The following is a 14,936-nucleotide window of genomic DNA, read 5'->3' on the forward strand; positions in this document are numbered from 1 at the left end:
GTCATACTAACTGAAAGTGGAAGGTGTACGCCTGGATATTTGCAGAGATTTGTTGTATGGCTTCTTCAGCCCTTGCTTTCTGCCCTTTCCCATTTAAGAACTTTGAATCTCCGCTAGCAGGCATCTATTACCTCAGCAACAATGTAGCTATGATGGTTAAAGCCTAATCTCCTCCTGGTAAGCCTTTGCAAGTCCCCTGTAAGTCCAGCTTCCACCTACTGCTAAAAGCCGAGCCATCTTTGTTTTGTTTAACTGGGAAGGAGCAAGAAAGCCCCACCAACTACGTGCTTAGTACAGTAAATATGTAAAAATGCGAGACTGCTGGTCGTTTAGGGGCTGCCTGCAGGATGCCTTGCAATGCATAGGTCAGTTAAAAGCTAAAAGCAGGCACAGACATGCAGACAGCTTCCAAGCCCAGAAAGCTAAATTAGATCTGCACAGACGGGCTTTTGGAGCTCAAATAGCAGGTCTGCTTCTTGGATCTGACTGCAAGCTCAGGCCACAGCCGTCTGCTGATGTTTCACCACAGCCTCACATGAATCTGAAATGCAGTTTGTGTGAAGGAAACGCACGGTTGTGAAAAGCAAAAAGCTTACGTACACGTGTATAAAACTAGCCTTTCTATGACTGTGACAGAATTCACGCTGTAGAACTGGGATTTCAGTGATGGGTGCAGCACAGGAACAAACAGCAGAGAAGACAGACAGCCAAACTGCCGCCATTAAGCAGGTACGCTACTTGCGCATATTTTCCTCCTCTCTAAGGCACCACCGCCACTCTTGCGGCGTAACTGCTTTTGCGAATACGGGTGCTGCACTGCGGCGATGGCACAGCTCAACCGAACTTCCTCCCTCCTCCTCCCACTTGGACGTTAAGCCCTCCCCCTTCCTGCATTGTGATTGGTCAGGCAGGCGGAGACCTTCGCGGCGATTGGAGGCGGCTGGCGGGAGGTGGGGTAGGTTGCGTGAACGTAATAAAGTTAGTGGGGCTGCCTCGGTGCGCGCTAGACGCGGCGGCGAGTCGGCTCTCTATGGAGGTGGCGGAGGGCAGCGTTGGGCGGTTGCTGCTTCTGCAGTGGTGACTCGGAGACTCGCCCTGCCCCGCGCGCTCCCCCCTTCCCCTCCCCAGCCCCGGTCCCCGGCTCCCTTCCCCTCCCTCCCCTTCTCTTGCCTCTTCCCCTGCCCTTGGTAGACGCCGGGACCCGGGGAAGCGGACAAGGCCTTAGGGAAGGTGAGCAATTCGGGTGTGGCGGGAGAGCGGTTTAGGGAAGGAGAGCAATTCGGGGCCTGGAACGGAGCGGATACCGCTGCAGCCGCCGCGTAAAATGGCGGCTGGCCGAGTGGCCGCCATTTTCTCGTCGGCTTCTTCTCGCTTTCTCTCGCACAAAATGGCGGCCGGAGCCGGTGGCGGCTCTCGCTGCCCGCACCACGGGTACTGAGCGGAGAAGCAGAGGCGCTGGGCGGACGCTGCCGGGTGGGGTAGAGAAGCCGAGCGGATCCGTTTTGAGATCAGAGCCGCTTTTCCGCAGTGCTGGAGGCTGGAGCGGGCGGCGCCGGTTCGTAGCTCGGCACCACTGGGGCTCGGAGCGGCCGATGGCGAGGAGCCGGCGGGGCTGGGGCTGCTCCTGTGGATGTGCGGTGCTGGGGTGGGGCGGAGAGTTGTTGGTCCTCCTGGGGCTGGAGGAGGGAGCACGGAGGCAGATTTGCGGCTTCTGCGTGGATTTCTTTGCTATTCCTGCTTTTTTTCCGTTTAATTTTTTTTCTCCGCTTCTCGTGGGAGAGCGAGCTGGCTCCGAGGAGCCGTTGTTGGGCTGGGCCGGGGGCAGACGTGCAGGAGAAGCCGGCCGCTCTCCGTTTTCCCGTCCGTGCCGGAGAACAAAGAGCCGGCCGGGCCCTGGCGGCGCCTCAGCCTGGAAGCGGGCGGCGCCCGGCGCGGTGGGGGAAGGGCGGCGCGGCCGGAGCGTGGCTCCATGCGGCAGGGTGGCGTCCGCCTCCGCCGGGGGGCGCCCTCGCGCCGCGCCGCCCCCGCAGCCCTTTTGTTCGGCGGCGGCGGCCATGTTGGCGGCCCGCGGCCCGCGCTCCGCCCGCCGGGCCGGGATGGCGGTGCGGGCAGTACAGGGACGGGTGTGCGGCCTCGTGCTGCGCTGCCTCGCCCGATCTGCGGTAGACTGCGTTATTTTTCACGCGCTCTTGCTTTGATCCCTAAGTAAGTGCATCATCTTTCTGTTAGGGAATATTTTCCCGATTGTTTTTCAGATTAGACTTGAGGTAGAGAGCAGCGGTTTTTTTCCTTTTCAGTAGCTTTATTGGCCGTGTGGATTTAGACGCGGAAGATGGCCTTTCTGCTATTTTGGGTGATCTTGGAGCCCTTGTTGGAGCATTTGCTTTCTCACCGTCTGTGATTCTTGTCACAGCACTGCTGGAAATGTGGCTGTGGTGACGGGACTAGGCTTCCTGGGGTGGGAGGTGTTGCGAGATACGATGGTTGCTAGTAAAAACACCTATAATATGAACGCTCGATTTGTCTTTCTAGGTTTTGTTTTTCCCCACCCCGTCAATTTAATTTTATTCTTTTGAAGATTCTTCGTTGTCAAGCCGCCAAAGTGGAGAGTGCGATTGCAGAAGGGGGTGCTTCTCGTTTCAGGTACTGGTGCTGGTTTGGTTGACTGAACGTGTGGCAGTGTACCAGTCCTTTGGGGGGGGAATTAATAATGTTTTCCCAAGATACTAGTAATACTAGTTCCCGAGTTACTAGTTTCCCAAGTCACTTGAGTAATGCTAAAGTGTCATTGAAAGTAATGGTGTTTTGAATTCAGGCAAACTACGTGATTGTGTTTTAACAGTGCTTCTTCAGGCGGAGGAGGTGGTAGGGGTGCACCTCAGCACTATCCCAAGACTGCCAGCAACAGGTATGTCATCATATTCCTTGGATTAGCATCTTACTTCAAAGGTATGGGATGTGTGATGGTGAATAGAGTTGGAGGTAGTCTACCTTCAAATTTATACAAGAAGTATTATAGAGTTTGTGATGTGTTAATGTCCATTGTCTGTGGCAGGGTAGTATATAACATATTAGAATTGTGCCTCGTGTCATGCGAGGAGGACAGAGCACTTTTGTGCTTTTCATGTAAAAGGTTTAGAGGAAGGGTTTTAGTGTTGAGAGTGGTCTTACTTGATTTTAAAATTGTTTAATGACTATTTGCAGGTACTGTCATGCTGGTAGGATAAGCATATGCTTCCAGCAAAATTAAGCATAGTATTAGTTTGTGTTAAATAATGCTGGAAAGACGGTTCTTGAAATTGTTTTTCAAAATTCTACAGCGAGTTCCTGGGGAAAACCCCAGGGCAAAACGCTCAGAAATGGATTCCTTCACGAAGCACTAGACGAGATGACGACTCCGCAAACGACAAAGAACGACATGATGCAATCTTCAGGAAAGTAAGAGGGTAAGTTTTCGAGAAGGTGCTTTTCCATGTTGTTATGTTTAGCAATATTTTGATTAAATGAGCCTGCAGAAGAGGAAGATACGCGTAGTTCTTGGGTTCCTTAGGGTGGTGAGGAGGTTTGTTTAGAAGGAATGAGGCAGAGACAAATGAGGCATACAGCAAGCGTTTGCTGCAGCAGAGAAGCAAACTTGCTGAGAAGCAAGCTTTCTGAAAGAGTTAATACTGGTAGTCAGGCTTTTCATTCTAAAAGTTACATATAAATAAAAATCTGATCTGACTTCAAAATTGGATTTTCATTTTCTGCCTTAAAGACTAACTCGTAAAGGTAAACTTAAATCTAAAATTACTCAACAAGCTCACAAGATTTGTAATCTGAATTTTTTGTTTTGCTTGTTCCTCTTTAGCATACTAAATAAGCTTACTCCTGAAAAGTTCGACAAGCTATGCCTTGAGCTCCTCAATGTGGGTGTAGAGTCTAAGCTCATCCTTAAAGGGGTCATACTGCTGGTAAGCTGGTGGTGGTTTGTGGGTTGTTTTTGTTGGGGGGGGTGGGATTTCTTGTTCGTTTTTAATCTACTTCTTTGCATCATAAGTATAAAAAGATTGGTTGTTACTGATTAGAGAAAGAAGTAACGTGGTTTATCTGGTGTTCATTACTAACCCTGGCGTAAAGGAGTGTCGTCCCTTTTTGTATGAAAGGGATATGCTGGAGAGAGTGTAGATTTAGCCCTGTAAAATTAAATTTGAGATGTTAGTTACCAGTGTTCATTCTGTCCCACACCTCCCTACACCTACTTCTTCGCATCCCACTGCTCCACAAGCCTTTACTGTCTGGGAAGAACTACCACAGGTAGTCTTTGGTGTACTAGATGCAACCAAACAGATGGTTCTTAAATCTGAAATGGGCTTTAGCGTTCTGATGAGGAAATTCAGATTTGTCCCTTTCAATAGTTTGGAATTATGGAAGCTTTTTGGGTAGCATAGTATCTGTTTTGCATCAGTATTAAGCACCATGTGTTAAACAAACAGTAATAGTGGATTTTATTTCATGTAGTGGCAAGGAATAGATGTTCTAAATCACATAGAATGGTAGTCTTGTATTTCTTAATACATATGCATCCTACCACAAGCTATCTTACTGAAAATAACTTGTTTTAGATCGTAGACAAAGCCCTTGAAGAGCCCAAGTATAGCTCACTGTATGCTCAACTATGTCTGCGACTGGCAGAAGATGCACCCAATTTTGATGGCCCATCTGCAGAGAGTCATCCAGGACAGAAGCAAAGCACAGTGAGTATTTCACTGCAGAATGGTAAATTTTGGTAATGCGTGCAGTTATGTGTTGAATTTGTAACAACTTCCTTTTTTTTTTTTTTTCTTGTAGACATTCAGACGCCTCCTAATATCTAAACTTCAAGATGAATTTGAAAACAGAACCAGAAATGTTGATAGTAAGTTTTGAAATTTAATTAAATTTCAATACAGAATTTAATACAGAATTTACTACTTTTTTTTTATTCCCACAGCCACGTTTAACAGGATTTTTTGTTTTTCAGTCTATGATAAGCATGATGGTCCCCTCCTCCCTGAGGAGGAGGAACAGAGAGCCATTGCCAAGATCAAGATGCTGGGGAACATCAAATTCATTGGAGAACTTGGCAAGCTTGACCTTATTCATGAATCTATCCTTCATAAGTGCATCAAAACAGTGAGTATATGGATTAGGTGTGGGTTAAGAACGAACAAGTATTGCTAAACTAAAAAAAGTGTTCATGAAGTTTTAGGAGTTTTTGACTGTAAAAATGTTTCCTGTCAAGTAGAAATATCACTGTTAGAAACGAATAGTTGTGTGGTCTGATTAAAAAGGAAAACTGGTTTCATTTAAAGCTGTGGGAATTGTCTCAAAGTAAAGATGTAGTCTGGCCTAGACGCAGTTACCACAGATAGCTCAAAGTACATACATAGCAAGAGCTTAAATGAGTAATAAGTGCTTCAATTAGCAGTTATTAATAATGTGATACATTTCTGCATGTTGTGCTGTACACTGTTGTTAGAAATTATCTTTATTATGCTGAAAGAACTATTCTGCTTCTAATATTTCAGCTTTTGGAAAAGAAGAAGAGAGTCCAACTCAAAGATATGGGGGAGGATTTGGAGTGCCTCTGTCAGATAATGAGGACAGTGGGACCTAGATTAGACCATGCAAAAGCCAAGGTATGTGCATCTGCTGTGATCTTTAAAAGTAGCTTAAAATCCATGCCTAAAACTGAAACTTCAGCCATTCTGTGCTTCTACTCAAAAGAACAAAACAAAATCTAATATTGCCTGGAGCAAGAGTGCCAACTATTGCTCGTAATAAAAGCTCTTGATAGTGGAAGGAGGCAGTCTTTCAGGTGGCTTTCAAGGTCTTCCCAGAAGACGCAGTTATTACTAGTCCTATAAGTGAGAATGTCATTTTCTAAATGCTTCTTAAACACATGTTGATACTGATTTGTATCATCACTTTTGTTCTCTCAGTCCTTAATGGATCAGTACTTTGCCCGTATGCGCTCCTTGATGTCAAGTAAGGAATTGCCAGCAAGGATTCGTTTCCTGCTGCAGGTACGGTACTGAAATAGTCTACTACTGTTTTGTTTTGTTCCCCTCCAACCTCCCCCCCCACACACAAAGTTGACTTCACTCCTTCCTTATTTATGTTCCAAGGATACTGTGGAGTTGAGAGAACACAACTGGGTTCCTCGCAAAGCTTTTCTTGACAATGGACCAAAGACTATCAATCAAATCCGTCAAGATGCGGTAAAAGTAAGTATTTGATATTAAGTCTTGTGCTTCCCTTCTGATTAAATGCTGAAGGGAATCCTTACACTGTTTAGTCACAAAACTCATCTTCTGTATGTATAAGCCTATCTGATAGTGTGGCAGTAAGGTGTTGATGAGGGTTGAAAGTTGAAAGCATGTAGACTTGTAGTTTAAAAACCTTAGTAGTTTAAAAACTTGATTAAGGACCATTATTATAAAATAACCAGAGTGTTAATTCCTCTTTTAAAGGATCTAGGAGTTTTTATTCCTGCTCCTATGTCTCAAGTGATGAGAAGCGACTTCTTTCTGGAGGGACCCTTTATGCCACCCAGGATGAAACTTGACAGGGACCCACTCGGAGGGCTTGCTGATATGTTTGGACAAATGCCAGGTATGCTGAAACCGTGAGGCTGATGTGATGATTGCAGCTGTACTGTGTTAAATACAACGAGATAACATATTGCCTTTTGTTCTCTGATAATGTAGGTAGTGGAATTGGTACTGGTCCAGGAGTTATTCAGGATAGATTTTCACCCACTATGGGACGCCATCGTTCAAACCAACTTTTCAATGGCCATGGGGGTCACCTCATGCCTTCTGCTCAACCCCAGTTTGGAGAACTAGGCAAATCTTTTCTGAAAAGTCAGGTAAGGAAAAGGTGGCTTGAGCATGGTTAGAAGCTCTTCTACAGATGCATATGTTATGGATTATAGTGTATTTGTGTTGGAAGGCTTTCTCAGGTTTGATTCTGATTAGAGCTCATGCTCGGTTGGCAAAAAGCTTTCTAAATAGTCTCTTAAAATGATGGAAAAGATAAGAAATACACTTGGTTTGTTTGTTTGTTTTGTTTTTACTGCAGGGAGAGGTGCATGTGGCTTTGGTGGGTCAGAATGGTGCATTTTTTTTATTTGAAAGATAGGCCTGTTTGGGGTTTTGTTTGTTTGTTTTTTGGGCTTTTTTGTTGTTTTTTTTTGTTTTGTTTTTTTGTTTTTTTTTTTTTTTAGGAGTAGGTGCTGCTCTCCCACCACCCCGCTCCTTCTTTTTCCCTTCCTCACAAATAGAATCTTTTTTCCTCTGGTCCCTCTGGTACTATTTACCATATGATGTACGCCACTCCATCATCTGCACTTTCTCTATATCTCCCTTTCTGAAATAGGGGCAAAGCCAGCTCTACCATAACCAGAATCAGGGACTCTTATCCCAGCAACAAGGACAGTCGAAGGATATGCCACCTCGGTTTTCTAAGAAAGGACAGCTTAATGCAGATGAGGTATATTACATGCCTACATTACTTAAAGCCTGTACTCAATATTGCCCAGTGATTATAGCAAGACGCGTTATTATGAGGACTTATGCTGGATCTCTTCCTACTTTCTTCCTCCTCCTACTTTGCCCCTTCCTCTTTCACCTTATTCCTCACTTTCCCTAGGGTATCCAGCGTCCTGTGAGCAAGACTGAGATATGAGGGCAATTTCTTGTGATGTTCCTTCCTTCCCTTCCCACACATCCCCAAGAGCACTACTCTGACGTCAGTTCCGTGCATCATATTGATAACAGCACGTTTTAATGGAAACTCTAGAAGATCCTAGTACTCAAAAAATCTGGAAGCCCTAGAAAAATACTCAAAGAATCTAGAAGTGCTGGACCAGGCTATTATTTTTTTTTTTCTTCCTGAACTAGGTGTTAGGCAAAGTGTCAAGCACAAAGTAAGCTGCAGTATTATTTAGAGGAAAAAAAAAAAAGTGTCCTTCTGAGCAGTTGGTGAAGTTTCATCATAGTTGGAAATCCTGTCTGCAAGCATGCTAAGTATCTTCTTAGGTCTCTTGACATACTGCATCTGAAAGGAGCAATTCCAGATCTTGGTACAATGTTACTAAAAACCAGTAACTTTCAGCAAGCTGTGATTTATTGAGTCATGCTTTTGGGGCATGCTTTTGGGTATTGCATTTTTTTTTTGCAATACCAGCGTGACTTAATCTGACTTTTTATACTGTAGGAACTGAAAATTAAAGTTTATGTGGGATGGGTTGGTGCAAGTCCATTTCTGTGTAATTGTGGTCAAAGTAATTGAAATAGTTTGAGGTTTTTCTGATTATTTACAGATAAGCCTGAGACCTGCTCAGGCTTTTCTAATGAATAAAAACCAAGTGCCAAAGCTTCAGCCCCAGATAACTATGATTCCTCCCAGTGCTCAACCACCACGCACTCAGACGCCACCTTTGGGACAGGTAAATATCAAAGTTACTGTGTGCTGTTGACCAAGTTTTCTTTGACTATACTGAATTCTTGCATGTGGGACTTCAGCCTGTTTCTAATAAGAGAGGGAAGGTTTTTTTTTTTTTTTTTTGTAGCACATAGCAGAAGATATGAAAGCATATCTGAGGATGTAAATTTGACTTTAACCTGCTTAGTAAATACTGGAAGTTGATAAAAGTTTGGAAACAACACTGTAGGTAGATGTACTTCGAAGGAGTAACTTCTGGTACTGTCTTTTAGCCTCCTCAACTTGGTCTTAAAACAAATCCACCACTTATACAAGAAAAGCCTGCAAAGACCACCAAGAAGCCACCTCCTTCTAAAGAAGAGCTACTTAAACAAACGGTACGTTAATTGTATTGCAGCGCTTCTTTAGAAATGCTTCTAAAAATGTAAGTTTAACCATCCACTGCCTTTCACTAGGAAGCTGTTGTGACTGATTATCTGAATAATGGCAATGCTAATGATGCTGTCAACGCTGTGAGAGAAATGAGAGCTCCAAAACACTTCATTCCTGAGATGCTGAGCAAAGTAATCAGTCAGTCCCTCGATCGATCAGATGAAGACAAAGAGAAAGCAAGTACTTTGATCAGCTTACTCAAACAGGAGGGAATAGCCACAAGTGACAACTTCATGCAGGTACTGCAGTCTGATGTTCCTTGTGCTTGGCTGTGGGTGATGTCTAGTTTGGATACAGACAGCAAATCTTATTTTGTCTTGTTGATGTGAGGAGGTAGAAGTACACACTTGTGAGAGAGTGTAGTAAGTGATGAGGGAAGAAATGTAGGTTTGGGGTTTTTTTGGTGGCAGGAAAACTAGGCAAGTGATTCAGTGGGAGATTTTAAAAAAAAAAAAAAACTTTTATTTAGTGACTGTATTACTGTACGCAAGAACAAAATCTCAGTGTCTCCTCTTATTGCTGTTTTGTAGGCATTCCTGAATGTATTGGACCAGTGCCCCAAACTGGAGGTGGACATCCCATTGGTGAAATCCTACTTAGCACAGTTTGCAGCCCGTGCTATTATTTCAGAACTGGTGAGCATTTCCGAACTGGCTCAACCACTGGAAAGTGGCACCCATTTCCCTCTGTTCCTGCTTTGCCTTCAGCAGTTAGCTAAGTTGCAAGATCGTGAATGGCTAACAGAATTGTTCCAACAAAGCAAAGTGAATATGCAGAAGATGTTACCAGGTAAGAGTCTGTTCGGATATTTCATATTAGTACATGAGATGGTTTTTGTGTGTTTTGTACCAGTTAATATAGTTACTTCAGTTAATATAGTTACTTCACTAAGGATCATGACTTCTAATAGGTATCAGTGAGTACCAGCTCTTAAGTGTGTCTTCCTTGCTTTTCAGAAATTGATCAGAACAAGGACCGCATGCTGGAGATCTTAGAAGGGAAAGGGCTTAGCTTCTTATTCCCACTTCTGAAACTGGAGAAGGAACTGCTAAAGCAAATAAAATCGGATCCATCCCCACAAGCCATCTATAAATGGATTAAAGATAACATTTCACCCAAGCTTCATGTAGATAAAGGATTTGTGAATATATTGATGACCAGGTGAGGTGGTTTCTTGTGGTGATTCAGGCACGTGCCTTGTCAAGCAACCAATAGATACTTAACTATGTGGAGACTGGCATGTACCTTTGCATAAGATGGTACATGCTAAGGTAGGGATGAAAGTTGTTTTAGCTGGACTTGCTCTCTTTCAGTGTCCAGTATCTGTTTGCATCAGTTGTGTTTTACTTCGGGATGAAAAACATAGAACTAATAGCTCTGTTCAAAGAATGTTTCAGAGCCTTAACTTGCATAAGTAGGATTTTGTAGTGTATGGTAAAGTATAACACATGCACCTAAATGTGTGCTTAAATTAGTGAGCAGACAGCTCAATAACTGTAGACCATAAAATCTCGTTGTGATTTGGAGTTCACAGAACTAACCTTTCTCTAACCTTTCTGTCTCTGGTCCAGTTTCTTGCAGTATATTTCAAGTGAAGTAAACCCACCTAGTGACGAATCAGATTCTTCGTCTGCTCCATCAAAAGAGCAACTAGAGCAGGAAAAACAACTGCTTCTTTCCTTCAAGCCAGTAATGCAGAAGTTCCTCCATGACCATGTTGATCTGCAAGTGAGTGCTTTATATGCGCTCCAGGTGCACTGCTACAACAGTAACTTTCCAAAAGGTATGTGTGTAATCTTACCCCAACCTCAACTTGCCTGTGTATGAATTTGAGGTTCACTGTATCTCTTCAGTCAGATAACCTGTTTGGAAGCTTATGAAGCTAAGAGTTTTAATTGTGTGCTTCCTTTCAAAGGCATGTTACTGCGCTTCTTTGTTCATTTCTATGATATGGAGATCATTGAAGAAGAAGCCTTTTTGGCATGGAAAGAAGATATTACTCAAGAGTTTCCAGGAAAAGGCAAAGCTTTATTCCAGGTAAACTTGATAATGGCTCTGTCTCTTGTCATGCTCCAGCAAAGAAGGGATTACTTGGAGAAACACAAGGAGTTATCCACTAGGGAGGAACAAGGGGAGATGAAATGAGTGTAGAGTACAGTGAAAACACTTAGAACGAGTTTGGGAGAAAGTGTTCTGCAGATGTGGGTAAATAATTCCTGTTGATTAAACCAGTTTTATGTAACTGCAGGTAAACCAGTGGCTAACCTGGCTGGAAACTGCTGAAGAAGAAGAATCTGAAGAAGAAGCTGACTAAAGAACCAGCCAAAGCCTTAAATTGTGCAAACATACTGTTGCTATGATGTAACTGCATTTGACCTAACCACTGCGAAAATTCATTCCGCTGTAATGTTTCACAATATTTAATGCAGATGTGTGTCAGTAGGATATCTTCTGCAAAAGGTTTTTGTAGTATGTCTTAATAGTCTACAATAAAAATATTTTAGAGTATCTTTAATGTTTAGATAACAGTGTATTAGCAGCATGCAATAATTACATCATAAGTTCTCGAGCAGAAGCAGTCTGTTGCAAGGGTCTTCTTTGCTGCCAGTTAACATAGGCTGTTTTTAAGTTAGAAAACTGAATAGCAACACTGAATACTGTAGAAATGCACTTTGCTCAGTGTAATACTTGAGTTGTTGCAATATTTGATGATCCATTTGGTTGTTACGGAGAATCCTTAACTGTAATCGATGGTTGTTGCCGTAATAGTATATTGCCTGTATTTCTACCTCTAGTCATGGGCTTTATGTGCTAGGTTTTAATATCCTTGAGCCTGGGCAAGTGCACAAGTCTTTTTTTTTTTTTTTTTTTTTTTAAAGAAACAGTTTACTTGCACAAAAACTGATCAGCTGGACAGATGATTTAATGCCCTTTGGAAGAGGTTTTTGTGGGTGTGAAACATGACATGGTGAGAAATTTGAATTGGTCCCTCTATTATAGTATTGAAAGTAAGTCTACTTAACTTATCGAGACATGTTCATGCCCTGATTTTATATACTTGTATCTATCAATAAACATTGTGATACTTGACTTGTTTTTGAATGTGTCCCAGCAGAAGGGCTTTGACTGACAAGTAGTTTACTTTCTGAATAGAACATCAGTAGGAGTTTACTTAGACTGTGGAAACATCTTAGGATTCTTTTTATAGAAGGTCTGTCTCAATTTGTTCATGAATTCTCAGTAAGATCACAGGTCAGAGCAGGCACTGATTTGCTATGTCAGGAGGATAATTAACAGATACCTGCTGAAGGAATAGGTATGACCTTGCCTTGTGATTCAGTGAGTAATCTGCCTTTTTTCTTGTGATGCTTGGTGCTTTCTCTCAAGTTCCCATATTTTTAATGAAGTGGCACTGACTAATCCACTGTTTCTCAAGTAATGAAATCAGAAACAACAACATGTCAGCTTAAAATGTCATCTATTAAATGCTCAAAATACTTTGCTTTCTAAAACTTCCGAGTGAAATTTTTTCATCAGTGGTGGTTTTTTGTTTTTTGTGTTGTTTTTTGTTGTTGTTGTTGTTGTTGTTGTTTTTTGCTAGCTTACAGAGGTGACGTTTGTAGTAGCAAAAGTTTTCTTGATGGAGTCTTGTTTTTGCTAGTGCTGGAAGTGCTTCAGACTGTGTCTTTCACATGGTAGATGAAAATATTGCAAAAGAAAAAAGACTTGAGATCCTGATAAAATTTACTTTGAGGGAAGAGTAGTTTGCATTTAAGTGTGTTAAAAGGCTGTGACTAGTTAAATGGGTGTGGTTCTTGCATTGCTGGCACTCTGTTATCTAGGGCAGGCTTCCTGACCTGCAGTTGAAAGCAGTGTACTTTGACACGAGACTTTTTCATTGGATTTCTAAAGTTGGGTCAGTAACTTGCTTGAGGGCATGGTAAAATGCAGCATGTCACCCAGTGCATCACTGCATTTACTGTGGTAGTCCAGATCACCTCTGTTAGGAAAGGGGTGTTAAAACTGAATTGCTAGCAAGTATTTTGACTACCCGTACCACTTCCTGTCTGTATTTCAGTATAGTGATGCAGCTAGCAGTAACTTGTGGATTCCTAGCTCAAGTAAGAGAAAACGAAGGTGTGTTAAAGCAGCTTGAGGTGGGGGAAGTGGCTGCTTCTGTTGCTGTAGTTGCAGCTTCTGAGGGTGGTGGTAGTTCCATCATGGGCCCTCCAAATGCATTCTTCCAGTCATAGTTTTCATCAATTAAAGCTATTCTGCATTTCACCATAGAGGAATATAGTTGGTGCTTAAGGAGCTGCAGTGTTCAACTTTGCTTTTTGTTATAAGTGCTCCCCAAGTGTTCGCATCCTACATAGTAAGGTTCAGCAGTCAAACAAAAACTGCCATCTTTTGTTATTTCATGTCTAAACAGTCATTTCAGCTGATCAGTTTGGTGATGTGTTCCCCTACAATACTGTTTCTTAAAGTTCACATGTAGTTTCCTTGAATACCCAATGCAATTCCTTCAAGTGCTGTGAAACCAAACACAGGAGCTGCCAGTCACTAAAGCACAGTTCTGACTGGTGGTTTTCAATTGCGTGTACCATAGCGGTGAGACAAAGAAGAGGTGCAAGTAAAACAATTCCTAATCAAAAAAGAACCAGACTGCCAACTAACTAACCAGTTTTCTGGAGGAGGTTAAACTGGCAGCTGTAGGTTGAGTAGCATGAATAAGCCTTGTATTCTTGCCCAGTCTTCACTCTAATCGCTACCATCATATATACTTATGCATGAAGGCTTTGCTGCTTTGCTTTTTTTTTTCCTTTCTGTAACTAGCTAGATCAGGTAAAATCACTTCTGCTACTCTAAGTTCTATTAGTGAGAGTGAACTGTTAAGAACTACGCCTGCCAACTATATTCCATATTTTCAAATGCTTACGCGCCTCAGAAATGCCATTAAATGCAGAAGTTATTGCCGTCATAAGACTTGCGCATGCAGTTAGTATGCGCGTATCCGGCCTCTTGAAACTGGTATAAAAAAGGCTCTTGACATTGCAGTGGCTCATTGAAACTTTCTTTCTATAAAACAGGGAAAAGAGCATCTTGTTCTTAACCTACTCATTTCACTTACCTGACTGCTCAGTGCAGTCAGTCTGGTGAAAGGGGTGGGTGTAGAGTTGGGCTGTTGTTCGAGTGACTTGAGTTGTGTTTTAAATGTAAATAGAGCATACTCCATTTTAAACTAGTAAAGTCATGGACTTGATTAAACCAGTAACTAATCAATGATAGTGACTTTTAGTGTCAATTTTGGTAATTTAACGTAACAGGAAGATTGGAAAAAGTGCACATGAAACAGTTTGGTCACAAAGTTTGCCTTCTGAAATAGTGAACTAAGTTGCTGTTATCATTCAGGAAGCTTCACTTCCATTTATCAGTTGCACAGTTTACTTTTCAGCAAAGTCATGAGAAGTATGGCCATCTAAATGAGTCAGTCTGATATTTAAGAATAGAAGGTTTCTTTGTAAAGTTGCAGTCTACCCTGGCAGCCATTTGCATTGGAGTTGGATATTCAAGGAAAGTGTTTAATAGGAACTTCCAATAGAGAAGAAATCTTTATGACTGAACAGCCATTGTTGGTTGCTTATCTGTTGGGGTTTTTTTTGCTTTTTTTTTTTTCCCTTGAGGAAAATGGCAAGAAGCCTGGGCTGGTAGGGGTGAGGTTGGGCACAAACAAAATGCTAGCATGTGACAAAGCAGCTTTCAGCAGACAAATTTCTCCATGATTGCTACTTGGGTTTGCAGGTTCGTGCAGAGCAGTGAGTAAATCCAAACAACGATTAGGTAATTTCAGCAGTTAATAGTTCCTGTAAATTCTTAGCCTGCATCCAGAACATGAGTTTTAGCTAATGTTGTAACATAGGCTCATAGCTGCAGTTACAAAGCTGGTTCAAATTAGTTCATACCTTTATGCTTTCATCTGATCTAGACCAGATAGCTGATCCAGCTTACTCTTAAGTGTACCTGGACAAACTTGT

General features: G+C 42.4%; 1 protein-coding gene and 1 non-coding gene across 2 annotated transcripts; both read left to right on the top strand.

Moving 5' to 3' along the window:
- Window positions 1–666: 666 nt before the first annotated feature.
- On the top strand, window positions 667–13,958 carry EIF4G2 (eukaryotic translation initiation factor 4 gamma 2). Its single transcript, XM_042815012.1, has 23 exons — window positions 667–1,077; window positions 1,192–1,230; window positions 2,579–2,643; window positions 2,843–2,908; window positions 3,321–3,446; window positions 3,851–3,953; window positions 4,605–4,736; window positions 4,831–4,897; window positions 5,003–5,154; window positions 5,550–5,660; window positions 5,964–6,047; window positions 6,150–6,248; window positions 6,495–6,636; window positions 6,732–6,892; window positions 7,402–7,515; window positions 8,348–8,473; window positions 8,742–8,846; window positions 8,925–9,140; window positions 9,432–9,690; window positions 9,858–10,062; window positions 10,473–10,684; window positions 10,817–10,938; window positions 11,150–13,958. The coding sequence occupies exons 1-23, from the start codon at window positions 667–669 to the stop codon at window positions 11,213–11,215; spliced, it is 3,183 nt and encodes a 1,060-aa protein (XP_042670946.1). The 3' UTR covers window positions 11,216–13,958.
- On the top strand, window positions 7,557–7,716 carry LOC122158435. Its single transcript, XR_006168231.1, has one exon. It is a non-coding gene; the product is annotated as a small nucleolar RNA SNORD97 (small nucleolar RNA).
- Window positions 13,959–14,936: the final 978 nt, after the last annotated feature.

The sequence above is a fragment of the Centrocercus urophasianus genome, unplaced genomic scaffold, assembly GCF_019232065.1.
Source record: "Centrocercus urophasianus isolate 14NV4802_14NV808 unplaced genomic scaffold, USGS_Curo_1.0 seq_14, whole genome shotgun sequence".
Lineage (NCBI taxonomy): Eukaryota > Metazoa > Chordata > Aves > Galliformes > Phasianidae > Centrocercus > Centrocercus urophasianus.